Source organism: Abramis brama (assembly GCF_963993115.1).
Source record: "Abramis brama genome assembly, chromosome: 3".
NCBI lineage: Eukaryota > Metazoa > Chordata > Actinopteri > Cypriniformes > Leuciscidae > Abramis > Abramis brama.
Genome location: NC_139965.1, coordinates 10,310,846 through 10,334,112, shown reverse-complemented (window position 1 = coordinate 10,334,112; position 23,267 = coordinate 10,310,846). Strand labels below are relative to the sequence as shown.

Sequence of the window (23,267 nt, the reverse complement as noted above, 5' to 3'; positions counted from 1 at the left end):
GTTAGAAAAAAATTCACAGCCCTCACAGTTGTCAGGCACTCGGAACCTATCGAAAAATACAATAAAAGTCCATGGGACCAACCTGTAAAAACATGAATTTATGCTGTGAAAACGGACATTTTAACATGAGGGTCTATGGACATTTGCTCCCTTTTGGGACCTCCCTCTAGCGGATTTTCGATGTATTGCAGTTTTTCGCACTTCCGGGTAGGCTTCATTTTTCAGATTAGAATGTTGCCGCTTGGTATCTAGTTAATGCAACTTTTGATATAGGAACTCGAACTCCTCACTGTAAAACCTAACACTGAAAGTTACTAAACTAAATGAGTACATTTAACTTATTTTTTAAAAAAAGTTAGTTTAACTTAATAAAATATGTGATATTAACTCAAAAACTGCAATGTATTAAGCAGAACTTAAACCGAATAAGTTATGAATAACCTATTTGTTATTTTAGCTTTTAAATTTTATTTTTCAAGAAATTACTTTTGTATAAGGAAATGAAATAAACACTTAAATAAATACATTTAACGTTTTCAGCTTCATTCGAAGCCTACATTTAGGTCTCTACGGCGTTCTCCCTCATGCACCGGAAAAACGTACTCGGTTACCTAATGTAACCTCGGTTCTCTCTAGAAGAGGGAACGAGTATTGCGTAAGTAGCTTACGCTTCGGGAAAGTTCTCTTTCTTCGAGATCTGAAGCCAAAAAATTATCCTTAATTTTGCATTTATTGTCAACGCAGTGCAGCAGCAGGCAGACCAAAGCAAGCTGTATAAGCGTGCTCATTGGCTGCCAGGCGGCAACTGCTTAAGCCTATCAGTGAGCCCGGTGTGACGTCACACCCAATGAGGGCGCTTTGGGAATATACCCGTGTCTCGGTCTGAGAATGACTTTAGAGTCATTCGGTCCGAACTCAAGACATGCAGGGCTAATAGATAGCGCGTGCAGATCCCCCACGCGTTTTACTGAAGACAGAGCTATCAGAAAAACGGTTTTGAGCGAAAGGTACTTAGGATCCACAGATTCAAGCGGTTCAAAAGGAAAAGCCTTCAGGGCCTCCAGGACCAAGGACAGATCCCAGATAGGAACCGAGGGGGGCCGCGGGGGATTCATCCGCCTGGCTCCTCTGAGGAAACGGATAATAAGCTCATTCCTTCCGATTGCCCGGCTGCGCGTCGCCTCAGCGAACGCTGCAATAGCCGCCACATACACTTTGAGCGTGGAAGGGGACCTGCCCTTTTCCAACAGCTCCTGTAGGAAGGAGAGCACTTGCGGAACCCCACATGTGCGTGGATCAAAGCTCTTAGTAGCGCACCATTTAGAGAACACAGACCACTTAGACGCATAGAGCCGTCTCGTGGAGGGAGCTCTAGACTGCATGATCGTGTTCACGACCCCTTCTGGCAGGTCAACGGGTATCCGTTGATTACCCATGCATGCAGAGACCATCGCTCCGGATGGGGATGCCAGATTGACCCACCGGCTTGAGAGAGGAGATCCTTTCTCACCGGGATCGGCCATGGAGGTGAGTGCGACAGCCTCACCAGCTCTGGGTACCAAATCTGGTTCTCCCAGCGCGGGGCTATAAGGAGCACTGGGTGCTGTGTTTCCCTGATCCTTGTTAAAACCTGTGGTAACAGGGAGATCGGGGGAAAAGCGTACAGCGGGAGGCTGGGCCAGGTCTGGGACAGCGCGTCCTCGCTTTTCGAGAAAAATTTCGGGCAATGAGCGTTGTCTCTCGACGCAAAGAGGTCGACCTCCGCTCTGCCGAATAGGCGCCAGAGAAACTGGACTGTCTGGGGTTGCAGGGACCATTCTCCCGGGGGAATGATGTCTCTGGACAGTCTGTCTGGACCGACATTCAGGTGGCCCGGCACGTGCGCGGCTCTCAGCGAGCGCAACGAGCGGTGAGCCCACACGAGAAGGCGTTCTGTCAGCTTGCACAGGTTCCTGGATCTGACACCGCCCTGTCGGATCACATAGGATACCACGGACATGTTGTCCGAGCGGACTAGCACATGGTGATCCTGTATGAATGGGAGGAAGCGCTTGAGCGCGTTCTCGACCGCTATCATCTCCAAACAGTTTATGTGGAGGCATTTCTCCTGGTCTGACCACAGGCCAAAGACCGGTTTGCCCTCGAAAGAGCGCCCCAACCTGAGGTGGAAGCGTCCGTCGAGATAACTTTGCGGTGTGAGATGGCTCCCATTGTCACTCCCCGCTGGTACCAGTCGGCTGCTAACCAGGGCTTCAGTGCTGAAAACGCAGCTCTGAGTCACTCTGATTCGAATGCCGCCGGAAGCCCAGGCTCTGTGAGGCACTCGGGCATTCAGCCAGCGTTGTAGCGGGCGCATACGTAACAGACCCAGCTGAAGCACTGCTGCAGCTGAAGCCATACAACCCAGCATCCTCTGAAATGTCTTGAGAGGTGCGGTGCTGCCCGGCTGGAAGGACGCGGCCAGGTGTCGAATGCAGCGCGCGCGCTGTGTCGACAGGCGGGCCGTCATTGCCACAGTGTCCAGATCCAAACCCAGAAAAGAGGTTGATTGACTGGGCACTAATGAGCTCTTGGTCCAGTTGACCGTGAGCCCCAGGCTGTCCAGGTGGCTTAGAAGCACTGTTCTGTGGGCGATGAGTTCGGCCTCTGACTGTGCTAGAATTAGCCAATCGTCCAAGTAGTTCAGAATTCGCATTCCCCGACCCCTCAGGGGAGCGAGAGCCGTGTCCATGCACTTCGTAAATGTACGGGGTGCCAACGACAGGCCGAAAGGCAGGACGGTGTACTGATATACCTGACCGTCGAAGGCGAATCTCAAGAATGGCCTGTGACGGGGTATTATCTGGATCTGAAAGGTCTTTTAGATCGAGAGATATAAACCAGTCCCTCGGGCGAATTTGCGCAAGAATTTGCCCGGTTGTGAGCATTTTGAACGGTCTTCTCATAAGAGCCTTGTTCAAACATCTTAGATCCAAAATTGGTCTGAGAGCTCCGTCCTTCTTGGGAACGAGGAAATAACGGCTGTAAAAGCCCGACTCGCTCATAGAAGGGGAAACCGGTTCTATAGCCCCTTTGCACAGAAGTGTAGCTATTTCTGCTCGAAGTAGATGTGCTACTTCTCCATTCACTCTCGTCTCGGTATGCGCCGAAAGCGCAGGGGGCGGCAAGCGAACTGCAGAGTATAGCCCTTTTTTACTGTGCTTAGCACCCATTCTGATGCGCCTGGAATAGCTTCCCACGCTTAGAGTGTGAAGCCAGGGGCAGAATGGCCTCCGGGCTCTGATCGCCGCGCGTCGCGGGCTCGAGAGCTCGAAACGGAGGGGTGGGCGCAGCGCGCGCGCTCTTGGTGCTTAGATACGGCGGATCGCACGCAGCGATAGCTGGCCGTTTTACACACGGTGTCCCGGCGGCTTGGACGGGGAACATATAGTGTGAGGCGCGACGCGCGAGGGCGGCGTCGGGGCGAAATGTTCGTTAGTATGTGTGAGCGCTCGAAGGCGGGCACAGGACTTACATTTAAAACATGACCGGGGAGCGGGCAGTGAGTAGGTGTGGGCACGGTGAGGTGGACACGTGACCTACTTTTAACACTCGAGCGGCTTCTGCCTGCTTTGTGAGAGTGGGCTCTGTGAGAAACACGGGATTTATAGTGCTTGTGTGCAGGGGTGAACACGGAAACGTGGGCACATTCACTGCATTTGAAACACATACGGCGTGAGCCGTGCAACCAGACATTATGCTCATTTGAGATTTCTCTGGGTCGCCGTGAGAACGGTGGTTGCGCGCAGGCGAGCGGGTAGATATACCGGCTCGATGACTGCGAAGTAAACATCTGCAGTAGCCGTGGCGACGGGGACTGACAGAGCGTGAAGCTTTGACAGTGGTCCAGCCGCAGCGGGACTTAACCGTCTTTTCTTCCCTCGTGTTTAGACGCTTATAAATACTCGAGCACCATGAGTAGGAGTGGTACGAGAGGCGGGTTCATTTTCTGTAAGTAAGAAAAACTGGCCGCGAGCTCGGAGAAGCGAACAGCATAAATTTTATCTGCCGCGAGAGCCGGGATCGAACTAGGGTCTCTAGTGTGAAAGCCTATGATTCTGCCACTGAACCACAGGGGAGAACACATTACCTTTCAGTTAGCGCGAAGATATAAGAGAGCGACCTCATGTTCGTTTGCAGGCGTGCGTGTATAAAACAGGCTCGTTTACTGCAATAGTAATATTTCCAGCCGCCTGAACTTAAGAGGGGACTGAGAAATGTGTGAGAATTGGCGGTTTGTCCGGCCACAGCGGGACTAAAACACTCTCTCTCCTCTTTTCGCCGGTGAGTGAGGCGCGCGCGCGCTGAACGTTGCTCGTGACCGTCCGCTCTGTTATCCCTTGTGAACGGCGCAATCTGCGCGGCCCAACAAGGGGGAGAGCGGGTTCGCTTTCTGTATGTAAGAAAAGCTGGCCGCGAGCTCGGAGAAGCGAACAGCATAAATTATTAACTGCCGCGAGAGCCGGGATCGAACACGGGTCTCTGGCGTGAAAGTCTAAGATTCCGCCACTGAGCCACAGGGGAGAATACAATAGCTTTCGGTTAGAGCGAGCATATAACAGAGCGTCATGTCTTGTGACGGCGTTTGCTTGCAGGCGTGCGTGTATTTATAACAGGCTCGTACACTGCGATATGAACAATTCCAGTCGCCTGAACTTAAGAGGGGACTGAGAAATGGAGGTAGGTCCGGCCACAGCGGGACGAAAACACTCTGTTCTCCTTTTCGCCGGTGAGTGACGCGCGAGGACGGAGTAGCTTTCTTGTAACGTAAAGAGAGCTCCAAGACCGTCCGCTTCTGCCATCCCTTGTGAGCGGCGCAGTTTGCGCGGCTCGAACAGAGGGAGAGGAAGCTCGCTCCGAGACCATCCGCTTCTGCCATCCCTTGTGAGCGGCGCAGTAGCGCGGCTCGAACAGAGGGAGAGTGTTTATCTCATTCGCCTCATCCCCTGACGCGGCGGCGGCGCGGGCGAGAGCCGGCGGTTGAGCGGCCGGGAGGGGGGGCGGAGAGGGCGAGAGAGAAGCTCGAGGGAGAGGTTCCGGCGAGCTCCTCAGTCACAACAGTCTCCGGTGGTCTCTGCGAGCGGCGCTTCTTCTTGCGCGGCCCGGCAGGGACAGGCGGAGCGACAGCTTGGTCGAAAACTTCAAGTCGAGCCCGCAGGGTCGACATTGAAAGTTCCTCGCACTCGGGGCAGCCGCCCGTAGAGAGTGCGGTGGCGGCGTGCTCGCGGCCCAGGCAGAGAGCGCAGAAGAGGTGGCGGTCTCCGTTGCTGAGCGGGGCGCGGCACGAGCCGCAGGAAAAACGAGGTATTTTGACAAAAACGCCTCGTGCTCTTTTAGAACAGTGAGAGAAAGTGTGTGTCGCAGGGCGAACACACACAGCAGTAATAAAAGGATATGTCGCCGGATAGCGTAGCAGGCACGGATGGCTGAAGGCGGCGAAGGCGGCCGGCTTCCTCAGGCGCTGTCCTAAGCTTGCTGGTCGCTGGTTTCGACGGCGGCGGCTTCTCAAGATCCAGCGATGCGAAGAGCTTCGCTGAAGACAAGAAAATCAGAACTCAGCCTGTGAGCCCGCAATATATACACACTGGCCACACCCTTCTTGACGGTTAGAAGGGTGTGGAGGGCGCGAAGCGCCCTCATTGGGTGTGACGTCACACCGGGCTCACTGATAGGCTTAAGCAGTTGCCGCCTGGCAGCCAATGAGCACGCTTATACAGCTTGCTTTGGTCTGCCTGCTGCTGCACTGCGTTGACAATAAATGCAAAATTAAGGATAATTTTTTGGCTTCAGATCTCGAAGAAAGAGAACTTTCCCGAAGCGTAAGCTACTTACGCAATACGAGAGAACCTCTCGTAAGAGAACCCGCGTATTTATTTCAATCTGCCCATCCCCACAGCTCACACACGAAGTAACTCGGAGTCGGAACAGAATGGCGGCCACGGAGAGATTTAACAGGTAAGCACGGCAAAATGCTTCGTCCTCTTTAGAGCACTTGTATACGTTTAACGTTGTATTGTAGTGACTCTTCATCTTAAGAAGACCGACTAGCTAAAGTAACGTAGGCTACTAACTACTGTAGTAAGCCATTTGTGTCACGTCACAGAAACGACAAGCCAACGCGACATTGCATTTAGCACTAACTTACTCAGAGATTTTTTTTAATTAGCGGCAGTAGTTGTACTGTGAGTACACGACAGTTTTGTCACTGGAACAGTAATTTATATGTGTGTGCGTTTTGTCACATTTTTACAGACAAGCGTGTCCCGCGCAATTTTGGATATTTATCAGTGAGGACGAAACTGACTGACTCCACTAGTGCTAACCGTCATTCACATGGCAAAAACTAAAGAAATAGGTAACGTTAATACAAGCTGACATACTCTTTTATTTATTATGTTGTGAGTAAACCACAGATTCGTAAGTGGAAAATTAATATTTTTTGTGTTTTCTCATTTTAGCGTAAACAAACGTGTCCCGCGCAATTTTGGATATTGTGAGGAGACTAGCAGCTATAAGGCAAGGCAAGGCAAGGCAAGGCAAGTTTATTTATATAGCACATTTCATACACAATGGTAATTCAAAGTGCTTTACATACTATTAAAAATAATCAGAAGAAATAAGAATATACAAAACAGTTTAAAATAAAGAAACGAGAAAGAACTAAAAATAATTAAAACAGTTTAGAATAAAGAACAGTTTAAAATAAAGAAACAAGAAAGAACTAAAAATAATTAAAACAGTTTAGAATAAAGAATAAAATAAGACACAGGATAAACAGTCGGACAAACAGTGACACAGTGCTCATTCATTAAATGCAAAGTTAAACAGATGTGTTTTGAGTCTGGATTTGAATGTGACTAATGTAGGAGCACATCTGATCTCCTCTGGAAGCTGGTTCCAGCTGCGGCTGGCATAATAGCTAAAAGCGGACTCGCCATGCTTTGAGTGAACTCTTGGAACTTCTAGCTGATGTGATCCTAATGATCTGAGTAATCTGTTGGGTTTGTATTCCGTGAGCATATCTGCAATGTATTGAGGTCCTAGGCCATTAAATGATTTATATACTAGTAATAATACTTTAAAATCAATCCTATAAGTAACTGGCAGCCAGTGTAATGACCTGAGTACTGGTGTGATATGATCATATTTTCTGGTTCTGCTAAGAATCCTGGCTGCAGCGTTCTGTATGAGCTGCAAATGTCTTATGGTCTTTTTGGGAAGGCCAGTGAGGAGTCCATTACAATAATCCACCCTGCTGGTGATGAAAGCATGCACTAGTTTTTCTAAGTCTTGACTGGAAACAAAGCATCTAATTCTTGCAATACTTTTCAGATGATAGTATGCTGATTTAGTTATTGCTTTGACATGACTATTGAAACTAAGGTCTGACTCTAAAGACACACCAAGATTCTTGACCTGATTTTTAGTTGTTTGACCTTTAGAGTGAAGGTATGCGTTCACCTTGAGAACTTCATCTTTGTTTCCAAACACAATGATTTCAGTTTTGTCTTTGTTTAACTGTAGAAAGTTTTGGCACATCCAGCTGTTGACTTCATCAATGCATTGAAGCAGAGAGTCAATGGGGCTGTAATCATTAGGCGATAGGGCTAAGTAGATCTGTGTGTCGTCTGCATAGCTGTGGTAAGAGATTTGGTTCTTTCTCATTATTTGGCTCATTGGAAGCATGTACAGGTTGAACAGGAGTGGCGCAAGAATCGAGCCTTGAGGGACTCCGCATGTCATGGGCGTCCACTTAGACTTATGGTCACCTATACTCACATAATAACCTCTCCCATCTAAGTATGACCTGAACCATTTTAGAACTGTCCCAGAAAACCCCACCCAGTTTTCCAGCCTGTCTAGAAGTATTTTGTGATCGACAGTGTCAAATGCAGCACTGAGGTCGAGTAGAACCAGCATTGATAATTTGCCTGAATCCGTACTTAAGCGAATATCGTTTATTATCTTAATGAGCGCCGTCTCTGTGCTGTGATGCGATCGGAAGCCAGATTGAAAATTATCAAAGTATCCATTTGAGTTTAAGAATTTGTTCAGCTGATTGAAGACAACTTTTTCAATGATTTTGCCTGTGAAAGGAAGATTTGAGATCGGTCTATAGTTGCTTAATATAGTCTTATCCAGATTGCTCTTTTTCAGGAGGGGTTTGACAACAGCAGTTTTAAGGGAGTTTGGAAAACTTCCATAGAAAAGTGAGGCATTTACCACTTCTAGGAGATCTGCTTCTAAACAGTCTAACACACTTTTAAAAAAAGATGTGGGAAGTGTGTCAAGGGCGCAGGTTGATGTTTTAAGGTGCTGAACGGTTTCTTTCAGAATTTTGCCATCAATTTCTTCAAAATCAGACATAGTAACTACTTTCTCAGGTTGTAGTCTGATCTGACTGACCCCAGCGCAACTCAAGGATGTGCTGATCACCTTTCTAATATTATTGATTTTCTCAGAGAAAAAGGTAGCAAACTCACTACACTTGCTGTCGGAGAGCATTTCACTGGGAATCTGGCTTGGGGGATTTGTTAGTCTGTCGACAGTAGCGAAGAGATTTCGAGTATTATTTAGGTTTCTGTTTATGATATTGGAGAAGAAAGTCTGTCTAGCTTTGCCTAGTTCCATATTGAAAGCACGAATGGTGTCTCTATAGATGTTATAGTGGATTACAAGTTTTGTCTTTCGCCACATGCGCTCTGATTTTCTGCATTGTCTTTTCATAATTTGCACTGCTGTTGAGTTTCTCCAAGGTGCTTTTTGTTTACCATTCTTCCTGACTTTCACAGGAGCAATATCATCAATTACATTTTTAACCTTCGAGTTAAAAGAATCAAGGAGAGAATCAACCGAGTCAGCAGATATGCTCGGTCTTAGGGATATGGCCTTCATAAATAGTACACTAGTGTTCTCATTTAGGCATCTCTTCTTGACATACACAGATCTAACTTCGATGGCAGGAGAGATCAATAAATCAAAGAAAATACAGTAATGATCAGAGAGTGCGACATCCTTAATATCATTCAATGAAATGTTTAGACCCTTACTGATAAGTAAATCTAGAGTGTGTCCACGATTGTGTGTGACATGTTGAATCAGATCAAAAGTTTTTAAAACAGTAATGATTTCTTTTGCCATATTATTTTCTGCATTATCTATGTGAATGTTAAAATCTCCAGCAATAGTGAAACTGTCAAACTCTGAGGAAATTATTGATAACAGTTCTGTAAAGTCTTCAGCAAAGGCTGAAGAGTATTTTGGAGGCCTGTAAATAGTGATAAGTAAAATCCGTGGAGCACCTTTTAACACAATACCCAGATATTCGAAAGACGGGTAATTACCAAATGATATTTGCTTACATTGATAGATATCTTTAAAAAGAGCAGCTAGACCCCCACCTCTCCTTCCAGCTCTGGAGACACTCATAAAGGTAAAGTTCGGAGGAGATGTTTCATTGAGGATTGTTGCACTGCAGCTGTCTTCTAGCCAAGTTTCATTTAGAAATATAAAGTCCAGGTTGTATGTGCTTATAAAGTCATTGACTAGAAGTGATTTATTTTTAAGTGAGCGGATGTTTAAAAGTGCTAACTTAACAGTCTTGCTTTTTGTGTCCACAATCTTAGTTTGTCGTGTGATAGGCACCAGATTAGATGGGTTTGCTGTACGGCTTTTAAAGGCCTTAGACTTTCTAACATGTGAATGAACAGATGATACAGGAACACTGGGTTCCCGCTTGTTCTGTAAACATTTGAGAAAGTTACTGTTATCACAGCGGGGACCCGGCACAAATCACTTGGAGCTGGTATCGGTTGATTTTGTAACACCTCGAGCAGACGGTGGAAGTTGTGGGCCCTGGCGTTGTGGAAGGGGCCTTAATGCTCGAGGAGGAGGAAGAGGGGGAGGGGGGAGAGGGCGAGCTGCGCTCATAGACTTTGGTGGTAGTGATGTTTTTCTGGTTGATATCTGGGGGCTTCCAGCGAATTGGGTTCCAGCATACACTAGTTTTTCCATTTTCTCTGAGAAACACATCAATGGGGATGTAGGAGATAGTGATAGCGGTGAGAGTGGCTGTGGTGTTAATGGAGGCTGTAATATGCTGTCTTGGCTTTCCTGGTCGTGTTTGGGTGCTGAATCTGTTGTTACTGGTGGCTGTAATGTACTGTCCTGGCTTCCCTGGTCATTCTTGGGTGCTGAATCTGTTGTTATTGGAGGCTGTAATATGCTGTCCTGGCTTCCCTGGTCATTCTTGGGTGCTGAATCTGTTGTTATTCGAGGCTGTAATATGCTGTCCTTGGGAGCTGAATCTTGTGACATTTCTAATATGTCACAGTCTGACTCTGGTGAGCTCTGTAGGCAGGGCTCAGCTGAAGTTGTGTCCGTGAGCAGAAGTTGTTTTGGCTGCATGGTGTTATCATTGTCTTTGTGAGATGTGTCAGCCGCATGTCCATTCAAGTCCTGAAGTGAAGTCCTGTGGTCATTCAAACTGTGTCCAGGTGAGTGTGTGCCATTCTGGTTGATTGGATTGGCAGAAGGATGATGAAGGGAGAAAAGGATATTGTCCTTTAGCACTCTTGAACCCAGTTTGTTTGGAAGATGGCCATTTTGTTGAAACAGTGGCCTCTGATTCCAGAAAAGATTAAAGTTGTCTATGAAGTTCACTCCTTTTATATTACAGGTTTTTTGCAGCCATGAATTAAGCCCAAGCAACCGTGAGAACCTGTTACTTCCTCTTGCTGGGAGTGGTCCACTGATGAATGTTTGTACTTTCAGTCTTTTGAGTGTTTCAAAAAGTTCATTGAAATCCTTCTTAAGCTGTTCTGACTGCTCTTTATGGATATCATTCTTCCCCACATGAATGATGAGTCGATTTGCAGTCTTATGTTTCATCAAAATGTTTTGAATTTCTCTGTTTACGTCAGAGGTTGTTGCTTGTGGAAGGCAGCATGTAGTTGTATCTTTCGAGCTGATATCTCTGATCGTAGAGTCCCCAACTATCAATGTTTTGACCTCGGCTGCGCTCTGAACTGAGTGCCGCTGTCTGCTTGACCTTGAGCGCCTGTTAGTATCAGAGTGAGCTCCTGGCTGTCTGTGTTCATCCATATTTAACAAATTTGAGCATTCCTCATTCAATAATACTTCAAATCTGTTCTTAAGATGAATAGGTTGTGGAAGACGACCAGTGTTTGTAATCCTTGTAGCTGTGTATGGTGTAGATGAAACTATTTTTGCCTGAGAGAGTCTAATGTCTCTATTTTTGGGTTTTGCCCCCTCTTTGTACCAACGGTTTGTAGGTCGATCTGCACTAGGTATGTTCTGTTGAGGAGCATTAAATTCATGACACTCACCGGCTGTGCGCTGTATTTGTCCATGATGAAACTCTGTTGTGGGTTCCGTCTGGTTTGATCCTACCATTAGCTTTGTTTCAAGAACTGTAATCCTTTGTAAAAGTTTTTGGCAGTTAGTACAGCAAGTAGAATCAAAAGGACGCATTTTCTCTTATCCTTGTGAATGTTTTCTCTTCCGCCGGAATGTAAGCAGTTCAGTTTTCTCTTCCTCGGAATGTAAGCTTCAGTGAATTCTGAAGGAATGAAACTAATTCTGCTTTTTTATAGTAATCCAAGCGTTCTGAGCACTGTGCTGATTCACTGAAGTTAAAATTAGGTGATAAAATGTAATAATAACGAAAGCGATAGAGCAAAGTGCGGAGCAGTAGGCAAAAGCGTCCGAACAGTAGCAAAGCAGGAAGCAGAAAAGTTATATAACTTATATAACCTATAACGTTATCGTCCACCGACCGACATTTACCCGGCAAAAACTAAATAAAAAAGGTAATACAAGCTGACCTATTTCTTCATTTATAATGCTGTGACTTAAGTTTTTTCAGTGGAAGATTAATTAATTTCTGTGTGTTTTCTCACATTTTTGCTTAGACAAAAGTGTCCCGAGCCATTTTGGATTATTATCAGTGATTGAGACTACCATCCACCGCCCGTCATTCACATGGCAACAACTGCAGAAATAGGTAATACAAGCTGACTTATTCCTTTATTTATTATGCTGTGAGTAACGTAAACCAATTTTTTGACAGTGGAAAACTAATTAATATTTTGTGTTTTTTCTCACATTTTGTCATAGACAAATGTGTCCCTTGGGCAATTTTGGATATCGGTGAGGACTGAGGAGACTATCAACCACCGACCGTCATTCATACGAAAAAAAAAAAAAGGTAATACAAGCTGACATATTTCCTCATTTATAATGATGAGTAAACTACAGTTTTGTCAGTGTAAGACTAATTCATATTTTTGTGTTTTCTCACGTATTTGCATAGACAAACGTGTTCCGTGCAATTTAGGGTCTAGTGAGGAGACTGACTGACTATCCTCCACATCGACTGTCATTCACGTGGCAAAAATGAAAGAAAAAGGTACTACAAACTGACCTATTCTATTTATTATGCTGTGAGTAAATTACATTTTTGTCAGTGGAAAATGTATTAATTTTTTTTTTTTTTTTTTTTTTTACAGTTCAAAATAGACAAACGTGTCCTGCGCATTTTTGGATCTATTTCAGTAAGAAGACTGACTGACTATCCTCCAGTGACTGTCATTCACATGGCAAAAACTAAAGAAAAAGGTAATTTCCCAGGGAAAGCAAGAACTGAGAACTGATAAGAATGTAAAATGTGCACCTTGAAATGCAATGTAAGTCATTTTGGATCTTGTCAAATCTAGTTGTACTGTCAATCTCAAAGCTCTTTTCCATTTTAGATGTATTTGTGTGTTTTTATAGTGAAAACAAATGCTGCCGCTCAGTCTTTTTGCCACTTAGCCGACGGTGACGTCACGCATAACCTCTATTCTAGCATTTATGCTGTGAGTAAACCAGTTTTGTCAGTGGAAGATTAATGTTTTTTTTGTTTGTTTGTTTATTCACAGTTCGCCAGACAGAAGTCATGTGCAGTTTTGTATTTTGGACAGTGAGGAGACTGACTGACCATCTTTCACAACATTCATCACTGAGAACCTTTTGTAAAATAAATTATTTTTCAATAAATACTATTAATAACTGCATCCTTTTCTTTGACCATTTCTTTATACCAGGGTTCCTCAAACTCGGTCCTGGAGGGCCACTGTCCTGCAGAGTTTAGCTCCAACACTGATCAAACACACCTGAGCAAGCTAATCAATGTCTTCAGGATCTCTAGAAACTCACAGCTAGGTGTGTTTGATCAGGGTTGGAGCTAAACTGTGCAGGACAGTGGCCCTCCAGGACCGAGTTTGAGGAACCCTGCTTTATACCAATGTTTTTCCTTTGTCTTATAAAACTTTATTAATTTGAGTTTAATCAACTTAAATCATTTACCGCAATCGGTTTCCTAAAACCATTTGAGTAGCTATATAGTTGTTATGACTTGATTAGATTTATTAAATGAACTCAAACCAGTTAGTTTAAATGGTTTAAATTACTTTAAAAGTTTAATGGAATGAACTTAAAATATTCAAGTTACATATACTCAAAATGAATGACTAAACGAACACTAAATTATGAGTGAATATGACTCAATATATATAAGTTCACAATACTCATATGTATTTATTTTAAAACTTAAATGGTTTGCCGCAATTAGTTTCCTTAATCGGTTTGAGTTGAGTTAACTTGTTGGGTTTTACAGTGCTGATATTTGACTATAAGCAATTATGGAGATATAAACATAATTGAAGCACTTACAGGATTTTCATTTAAGGATTTCACTCTTTGTGAGGTATCGTATTGCCGCGTTCAGCTACAGTGCGTGTCTCCGGGAGCACCACAACAACAATCTGTGACGCTGTATAGGAACTCACTCGGCTAATAGCTGCCCTGATTGCTGCCTCACGCTAGGAAATAAATGAATCACTGTTATAAATATAAAACGTCACTTAAGACCTATAATTTTCACAATCATTTTTTAATGTTAAAATATATTTGTCGGGGACCCCCCAAAATCCAAAAATAAATTCTTATGGGGGGTCCCTAATGACTTATGGAGGGTCCGGGACCCCCCCAGACCCCCCTCATTTCAAACCCTAGTTATAAACCTTTTGCACAGACAGATAAAGGCATCCTAGTCCAGACTAAAGGGACCGGCGCCTCCGGCTCCTTAAACTCAACAAGAAACAGAGCGAGACCAAGACAAAACCCGCCAAGAAAGTGTCTCCTAAAGCCAAGAAACCCGCTGCCGCTAAGAAGACCAAAACTGCAGCAGCAAAGAAACCCGCCGCTCAGAAATCTCAGAAGAAGGTGAAGAAAACCGCTGCTAAAAAGGCAACAAAGAGCCTTAAGAAGACAAAGAAATCAGCAACTCCTAAGAAAGCAGCCAAGAGCCCAAAAAAGTCAAAGGCAGCCAAACCCAAAATGGCGAAACCTAAAGCAGCAAAACCTAAAAAGACAGCAGCCAAAAATAAATAAACTCTTGTTTTATATATATATATAAAAAAGCTATTTTAAAAGCCACCCACTAGTTAATAGTAAAGAGTGTTATTTCATTGGTCAAAAGTGACATTGGCTTTCCTTTATGTTACAAGTGAAAGCAAATGAACAGGCCTATTTTGGGAATGCTATTTTTTTGATCAAGTCTTAAGTATTTATGCATAAATACATAAATGTATATTATACATAAATACATATTATACATACACTACTGTTCAAAAGTTTGGGGTCAGTAAGATTTTTAATGTTTTTAAAAGAAGTATATTCTGCTCACCAAGGCTGCATTTATTTGATAAAAAAATAATAATAATAATTTAAAAAAAAAAAACGGTAATGTTGTGAAATATTATGACAATTTAAAATGACTGTTTTCTATTTTTAAACTGTAATTTATTCCTGTGATCAAAGCTGAATTTTGAAATTTCTATTCATCATAGCATCATGAAATAAAAATGTAAATAACTGTTTTCAACACTGATAATAATCATAAATGTTTATTGAGCATCAAATCATCATATTAGAATGATTTCTGAAGGATCATGTGACACTGAAGACTGGAGTAATGATGCTGTAAATTCAGCTTTGATGACAGGAATAAATGACACTTTACTGTATATTCACAAAGAAAACATGTTTTAAATTGTAATAATATTTCACAATATTACTGTTTTTGTTTGTATTTTTAATCAAATAAATGCAGCCTTGGTGAGCAGAAGAGACTTCTTTTAAAAACATTAAAAATCTTACTGACCCCAAACTTTTGAACGGTAGTGTATGTTTACATATTTATACAATTAAACTAAAGCTATTATGCTTAATGACCGAAGTGTTTAACTTGTAATCACACATTTTTATCATCATCATCAAAATAAAGTCACCAATTAAAAGGAAGACTAGCGGCATTAAATGAAACTACAGCGTGACGTGTTTGAGTGTCAGTAGCAGAAAGGGGGGTTTGGTGTTCAGAGGGAAGATCACTGATTGGCTGGGAATGTTTTCAAATTTCAGCCAATAGGAGACTAGCACGCTTTCTTTTATAAGTCACTTCACAACTGGCAAGTGGCAACCGCATTGTATTTGTTCTCCTCTCGTTAATCGTAAACAAACTTAAACCGCAATGAGTGGAAGAGGTAAAACCGGGGGAAAGGCTCGCGCTAAGGCCAAGAGTCGCTCTTCCAGGGCGGGACTGCAGTTCCCCGTCGGCCGTGTTCACAGGCTTCTCCGCAAAGGCAACTATGCCCAGCGCGTCGGTGCCGGAGCTCCGGTGTATTTGGCCGCTGTGCTCGAGTATCTGACCGCTGAAATCCTGGAGTTGGCTGGAAACGCCGCTCGGGACAACAAGAAGACCCGCATCATCCCTCGACACCTGCAGCTGGCGGTGCGCAATGACGAGGAGCTGAACAAGCTTCTGGGTGGCGTGACCATCGCTCAGGGTGGTGTGTTGCCCAACATTCAGGCCGTGCTGCTGCCCAAGAAGACCGAGAAGCCCGCGAAGGCCAAGTAGACTGACGGAAGCTTCTCCTCAAACCAAAGGCTCTTTTAAGAGCCACCCAATTTCTCCAAGAAAGAGTGTTTGCATTAATCCAATCATTATTAAAGTTAAATATCCAGCATAAAAATAAAATTAGCTTTTTGTACTCTATGGTGTTAATGTAAAACAATACATATAGTTTTCTGAGCCTTTTCTATATAAGTAACACGCTGCATTAGATTTATGTACTATGAATAAACCTCTTTGGCATCGTTAAAAATATTACATGTTATATCGTACTGTACAATATTATGAAACAATTACGGGTTCTGGTGCACAAATATAAGACTGGTTTAATCTGTTTTCTGGCTTCGTGTGTTCAAATAGAAAAACAATAGAAGACTGAGCGGAAAATCAGGAGGCGCACTGTCAGTAGTATAAAAGAAAATTAACAATGGTTAAGTGTTTTTGTGTGTGTGTGTGTGTGTGTGTTATGCTACGACATTTAGTTATGTTTATGTGATTATTATTATCATTATTATTAAAGTGAATGCATATTATTTATTTTTATTTCATATATTATGCAGTTATCAATATTCCTTAAATCCTATTAATTTCCACCGGTAGGCTATCCAGCATCAAAAGACTGACCTCGACTTGGAAATGCATAACTGGTGATGTTTAATAGAACCGCCCCTGAAGGTGGTTTCAACTAGGTCCGCTAGCTGACTATAAACTCCTCTTCCCCAGTAGTTTTACTATTATCTGCTGTTGTGGATTGAAGATTATCTACAGTCATGTCTGGAAGAGGAAAAGGCGGTAAAGGACTCGGGAAAGGAGGCGCTAAGCGGCACCGAAAGGTTCTTCGCGATAATATCCAGGGAATCACTAAACCCGCTATTCGTCGTCTTGCTCGACGTGGCGGCGTCAAGCGTATTTCTGGCCTGATCTATGAAGAGACTCGCGGTGTGTTGAAGGTGTTTCTGGAGAACGTCATTCGTGATGCTGTGACTTACACTGAACACGCCAAGAGAAAGACCGTCACCGCCATGGATGTTGTGTACGCGCTGAAGCGACAGGGACGCACTCTGTACGGGTTCGGGGGTTAAGAGATCCACGAAGAAGAAAACCCAACGGCTCTTTTAAGAGCCACCCACATTTACACACAGAGAACAAGTTTCTAAGTAGTTAAAAACTATATTAAATAGATTTTAACGAGATTATGATTTTTTTTTTACCTTCAGTGATAAAATCGTTATTGTAACATTTCCCACTGGTCATTATGTGGTTTTTAAATATGCTAATTTCTGTTTTTGCAGTATGAATTGTATTTTATTGTTTTCAAGTTGATTAAACTGAAATGATAAATATTGTACTTTCAATTAATACTACAGTGCATTGCATTACGAAAAATGAGGGAAAATGAAACAAAGAAACATGATGTAATGGGGGATGGTAGTAGGACATGAGGCGATGGGCGGGATTAACATTTAAAGCCTGTGATTGGGTGTCCCACAAGGCAAGGAACTTTTAATGTAGCCAATGAAATCATTCTATGGGTTGGTCCAGGAAAACTAGCAATCAGAGAAGACCGTACTTCCCTTTTAAAATTAGCATAGAGCAGTGGATAAAGCCCGCCTGCAGTGATTCAGCTTTATTGTTCTCTGAGTTTCTCTGACTGAGGCATCATGCCTGAACCAGCGAAGTCCGCACCCAAGAAGGGCTCGAAGAAGGCCGTCACTAAAACCGCCGGCAAGGGCGGAAAGAAGCGCAGAAAGTCCAGGAAGGAGAGCTACGCGATCTACGTGTACAAAGTCTTGAAGCAGGTTCATCCCGACACCGGGATCTCCTCCAAGGCGATGGGAATCATGAACTCTTTCGTCAACGACATCTTCGAGCGCATCGCCGGTGAAGCGTCTCGTCTCGCTCACTACAACAAGCGCTCCACCATCACATCGAGAGAGATCCAGACCGCCGTGCGTCTGCTGCTGCCCGGAGAGCTGGCCAAACACGCCGTGTCTGAGGGCACAAAGGCTGTGACCAAATACACCAGCTCCAAGTAGAGTCAGCTCAACACACAACACAAAGGCTCTTTTAAGAGCCACACATATTATCTTTAAAGAGCAGTTGTATTGCAGATTTAATAACCTACTTATAGAGGGAGCTGATGTAAAACAATAAGATATAAGACATTTATGGCTGGTTTCACAGACAAGGCTTAAGCTCCCAGACTAAAATGCATGTCGTTAAATAAAATCAACTTATTTCAAGAGTTTAATTGTATATGTTTGCTGTAAGATAAAAGTACACGTAAACAAATAAATAAATCCACAAATCTTTTTAAATCTGTTGCTTTTTTTTATAGACTAAGATGAGAAATGTCTGTTCTAACGGCATATTGGCTTTTGTCTTCAACAAATGTTGTGAATGCAAAAGCATTATTTTCATTAACATTTATATTTGAATTCTTTTTTTCTTTTCTTTTTGGACAATCCAGCTTCTTGTCTCTGATGTATACAGTTGTAACTATATTTCATCTTCCCTCATAAAATACAGATTGAATCAGTTTCAGGTGTTTTTTACTCTAGTATATCAGAGGTCTGTGCGCTGCACTATTGATTTTTCACTAATTGTTCACAAATGTCAACCTACAAATGTAATTTAAATGAAGAGAATAGTGGGTGAATATTAACACCCATATGAGAGTCAAACAATATGTTCAAGCTCTCTGTCTGTTTTTATTTATTTATAAATCTTTAATGTTAAATCCATGTCATGAAGAGGACATCATGTTGAGTAACACAGGTAAACATATATTTAAATATTTACTTTTACAATCATTTTTATTATGATGCTCTTTTAATGTCTACTTCCAACTTTTCTTCCAGTTTAGAAGCGAACAACTAAAATCAAAGCAATCAATGTGTCTCGACTGTGATGTTCCATACGAGAACATATTTAGGCTATTTGAATACTATTTGATAACTTATTTTAATATTTTGATTATTAATTATCAGAATTTCACAAACTCTCTTAAATGTCAAACATAATAGCATTAAAGACAAGGTTTTGTTTTCTGTATTACAAAAAATGTCAGTCTAAACCGCATCAATAACACAGTCAAGTATAATTCAACAACAAATCCTTTACATTTTACCATTAGGCTATTCAGAATAGCTCAAAGTTACAGATATGTATACATTTATATATTAAATTATATTTATGGCTATATTAAGTCAATCAAATTTATTTGAAGTGAAACTTAAACTACAACTCTCAGCACAAATACAAATGTTTCCATATTTGCGATGCAAATTTTGGTTGCATTATTTATTACGTAAACATGGCTTAGTGCTGAAGGCCTGTTCCAGTATTCACGTAAAACATCATCCCTCACACGAGCATAAATGTGTTTAGCAGCTCGGCTGTCTGATCAGGGAACCCAAAGACTCTTTTAAGAGCCACATATTCTCCCTTAAAGGGTTAGTTCAGCCACAGATGAAGTTACTGTCATTAATTATTCACCCTCATGTCGTTACAAACCCGTCAGATCTTCGTTCATCTTCGGAACACAAATGAAGATCTTTCTGATGAAATGAATGAGGCATTTATATAACGCTTTTTATACTACTGTACACCCAAAGCACTTTACATTCCAGTCAGGGGAATCTCCTCAACCACCACCAGTGATGATACAGCCACAGTACAACGGCACCAGTGCGCTCACCACACACACACAAACCAGCTACAGCTGGAGAGAAGAGAGAGAGTGATAAAGCCGATTCAGTGGATGAGGATTATTAGGAGGCCATGATTGATAAGGGCCAATGGAAGGACTTTGGCTCCAGGACACTGGGGTTAAACCCCTACTCTTTACAAGAAGTGCCATGGGATTTTTAATTGACCACAGAGAGTCAGGACCTCGGTTTAACGTCTCATTCGAAGGGCGGTGCTCTTTGACAGTATAGTGTCCCCATCGCTACACTGGGGCGTTTGGGACACATATAGACCCCAGGATGAGCAGCGCCCCCTACTGGCCTCACTAACACTTCTCCAGCAGAAGCCTGGTTTACCCAGGAGTCTCCCATCCAGGAACTGACCAGACTCAACCCTGCTGAGCTTCAGTGGGAAACCAGTCTTGGGCTACAGGGTGATACGGTTGCTGGCCTCAAATCTCAAATCTGAGAGCTTTCTGACCCCACATAGACAGCAATACAACGACCACTTTCAAGGCCCAGAAAGGTAGTAAAGACATCGTTAAAATAGTCCATGTGACTCTAGTGGTTCAACCTTAATGTTATGAAGCAACGAGAATAGCGTCTATAAACACAGTGCAACGCTTCCTGGTTCAATGTTCGACAGTTTCTGGAATGACATGATGGTGATTTAATTTTTTTTTCATTTTTGGGTGAACCAACCATTTAAAGAGCATTGATGTTACATTAAATAAAACCAATGGGCAACTACAGTCCTCAAGATCCACTTTCCTGCAGAGTTTAGCTCAAACCCTATAATGAAAAACACCAGAACAAACTCAAGATCTTCAGGATCACTAGAAATATACAGGCATTTGAGCTCAATCAGGGTTCTAACAATTGTTCAAAAGAGCAAATCCAAATAAGTTAAAATCCACACTTGTTTATTTAGTAATTTGTTTATACAGAACATTTGATACAGAATAAAACTGGCATGTTTACTAATTACTGAGACGAGTGATCTAGAACAAGCAACATGATATCATTGTCAAGCTATTGGAAGAACATACACAACAACACACATACACAACATTTTTATTTACAGTTTATGGTTAAGACAACAATGGTTTTCACAGGTTTATGAACACAAAAATGTTATAACAAAATCAATACATTGGGGAATGCCTGAATTTTAATATTATTTTATATGAGTTCCTGATTTTTATTTATGATATAGGCAATAAGAGTAAAGAGCAAGAGTGCCGTTTTTCCTGGAAAAGCATTTTGCAAGTGTGATATTGTTACAGAATGGTTAAATAAACAAGTTAATATTATGTAACTTACATTATAGACATATTGTCTGTTTTTTTGCTAAATGAAAATAGTTTTAAACAAAGCCACATGAGAATGAAATAATCTCTTAGATCTGCACGATTAATCGCTTGAAACCGCACTTGATTTGGCAAAGGCTGCGATTATTTTATGCACAGTTTGTCAGTGCAGAACGGCTGATCGGTAGTAAATGTAGTAAATGCTGCTCCATCTGAACGCCAGAGGGCGTCTCACACACACACACACACACACACACACACACACACACACACACACACACACACACACACACACACACACACACACACACACACACACCTGAACACTAGAGGGCGTCTCACACACACGGCAAATATGAAGTAGTAATACAATAACACACATCATTCCAGGAAATCCCTATCGGGCATCATACTGTCTGTTCAATAAACAGAAGATTGAAACGCTTTGATTGAACATGACTAATAAACACACGACTGCCTTATTCTGTGTAAGAATCACATCATCTCACAGAAGGATGAGCTCAACTGTCCTTATGAAGTGAGTTTGGAGTAAAAGCATGTTATTAAATGTTGTCTGTTGTTGGACAAGAGGTTCATAAATGCTTCTCATGTTGGAAAAGATGTTTGATGTGTGTTGCTTTTTCAAAATGCACGTTATAAGTGACTCAAACTCACAGTGTTTACAAAGCCATACATCAATGACAAGGTGCGCATAAAAAAATAATCGCAGCCTTTGCGATTTAATAATCGCGATTAATCGTGCAGCCCTAATTTGAATGAGGTTCAATGACTCACTCATTGACAGTGATTTGCCGCCGCCTACTGGAGGCTTTCCACTGCACTCTGGAGAACAAGGGTACGTTTACATGACAACGATGTGCTAAAAACAGAAACGTTTTTTTTTTTCTTTGTACAGATGACAACGTTATCAAAAATATCCCTGTTCACACGGATTCCGTAAAAAACGACTAATAACGCTGTATTACACATGACAAGTAGTTGGCGATGTGACTTTGTAAATGAAGACAACGGGACTGTGCATACACACATTATTTTACTATAGTTCACTCGAGCTGAGCGCACAGGCCTATAGACACAAATTACATAATCTATCATGTTTTTGTCCGATTGTCATTCTAAGGATGTTAATCTTGATAATACTGTATTATTACTTTGTCTTCTGGGAAAATTTCACCTTCACAAAGCCAGAAACATTCACTGTAATCCCAATCTTAGAATGTTCTCCTCTGATATAAAGTCAATTTTACTTCCTTTAAGAAAATGTCAAAACCTTTGAACACAAGGGCTTCGAAAACATATATCATCCTTGAGTCTGTTGTAAGGAACCTTTCATTTAAAAAAGCTTATAGACTAAACACGCAATAGCCTACAAATGTGCATGATGTCACTGTTTTCACAAATTCACATTTTTTGTATTTACACGGAGATGATAAGGGTCTCGTTTTCAAAAACTTGCACTTTGAAACACGTTTTTAAAAGTTTGCGTTTTCAAAAAAAATTTTTTTGTCAGGCTCGTTTATTGCAGCTCATTAATATCAGGTTGGAGTTTCTTCCTCTGCTACGGTGAACTGACTTTGGTCTTCAGTTGAAACTGTGAAATACACACAAAAAACATTTTCAGCATTTAAACGAACATGTCTTATGTTTTTTTTTTTCCACAGTTATTGCTTTCATGAATGTCCATTATCTGTTTAAAATAGAGAGAGAGAGAGAGAGAGAGAGAGAGAGAGTTGTGTGTGTGTGTGTGTGTGTGTGTGTGTGTGTGTGTGTCAGACAGAAGTTTTACCTCTCGCTCTGTAACATTTGTAAAGCAGCACGACTGTCGCTAGCAGATACGGAGAAGCGGCCAGAAGAGAACTGAGGATTTTGAGGACAGAAATCTGACCTGAAAAACAGAAACACAAGCACATTATTCTGCAACAAAGTTTGTGAGTGAATATTGTTGGATTACATTTTTATTAAATGTTTAATTTAGTTAGTATATAAACTGAGAAAGTGATTACTGAGTTTACAGCAAGATATTCCTGCCCGACCTGGTTTTCCTTTGTTCTCTAAATGAGTCTGAGACTCTCACCCTCACCCTTTGCCCTTATGCATTTCCTGCCCAGTAAGCTCAATGTACAGCTGTGCTTTTGTCTCTTGGTGCCTTCACGTGCTATGGTAATTATGGTAAATACCAAAAGCCGACATGGAAAATGCACATGAACACCCCCTCATGTGGTATTTTCCACTGGG

General features: G+C 42.3%; 3 protein-coding genes and 1 long non-coding RNA gene across 4 annotated transcripts; all 4 read left to right on the top strand.

The window, feature by feature from the left end:
- The first annotated feature begins 11,814 nt into the window (after positions 1–11,814).
- On the top strand, positions 11,815–13,115 carry LOC311080219. Its single transcript, XR_014605527.1, has 6 exons — positions 11,815–11,870; positions 11,973–12,064; positions 12,178–12,268; positions 12,374–12,469; positions 12,570–12,678; positions 12,981–13,115. It is a non-coding gene; the product is annotated as an uncharacterized lncRNA (long non-coding RNA).
- Positions 13,116–15,576: 2,461 nt separating this feature from the next.
- Positions 15,577–16,215, top strand: LOC311080181 (histone H2A-like). The gene has a single exon (XM_084109975.1). The coding sequence runs from the start codon at positions 15,632–15,634 to the stop codon at positions 16,016–16,018; it is 387 nt and encodes a 128-aa protein (XP_083966101.1). The 5' UTR covers positions 15,577–15,631; the 3' UTR covers positions 16,019–16,215.
- Positions 16,216–16,763: 548 nt separating this feature from the next.
- LOC311080204 (histone H4) lies at positions 16,764–17,569 on the top strand. Its single transcript, XM_084109997.1, has one exon. It carries the CDS (start codon positions 16,783–16,785, stop codon positions 17,092–17,094), a length of 312 nt encoding a protein of 103 aa, XP_083966123.1. The 5' UTR covers positions 16,764–16,782; the 3' UTR covers positions 17,095–17,569.
- A 41-nt stretch (positions 17,570–17,610) lies between these two features.
- LOC311080195 (histone H2B-like) lies at positions 17,611–18,514 on the top strand. The gene has a single exon (XM_084109989.1). The coding sequence runs from the start codon at positions 17,674–17,676 to the stop codon at positions 18,046–18,048; it is 375 nt and encodes a 124-aa protein (XP_083966115.1). The 5' UTR covers positions 17,611–17,673; the 3' UTR covers positions 18,049–18,514.
- Positions 18,515–23,267: the final 4,753 nt, after the last annotated feature.

Bases quoted from the DNA above. Each gene is read 5' to 3' on its own strand.
- LOC311080181 (XM_084109975.1), top strand. From the start codon at position 15,632: ATGAGTGGAAGAGGTAAAACCGGGGGAAAGGCTCGCGCTAAGGCCAAG.
- LOC311080195 (XM_084109989.1), top strand. From the start codon at position 17,674: ATGCCTGAACCAGCGAAGTCCGCACCCAAGAAGGGCTCGAAGAAGGCC.
- LOC311080204 (XM_084109997.1), top strand. From the start codon at position 16,783: ATGTCTGGAAGAGGAAAAGGCGGTAAAGGACTCGGGAAAGGAGGCGCT.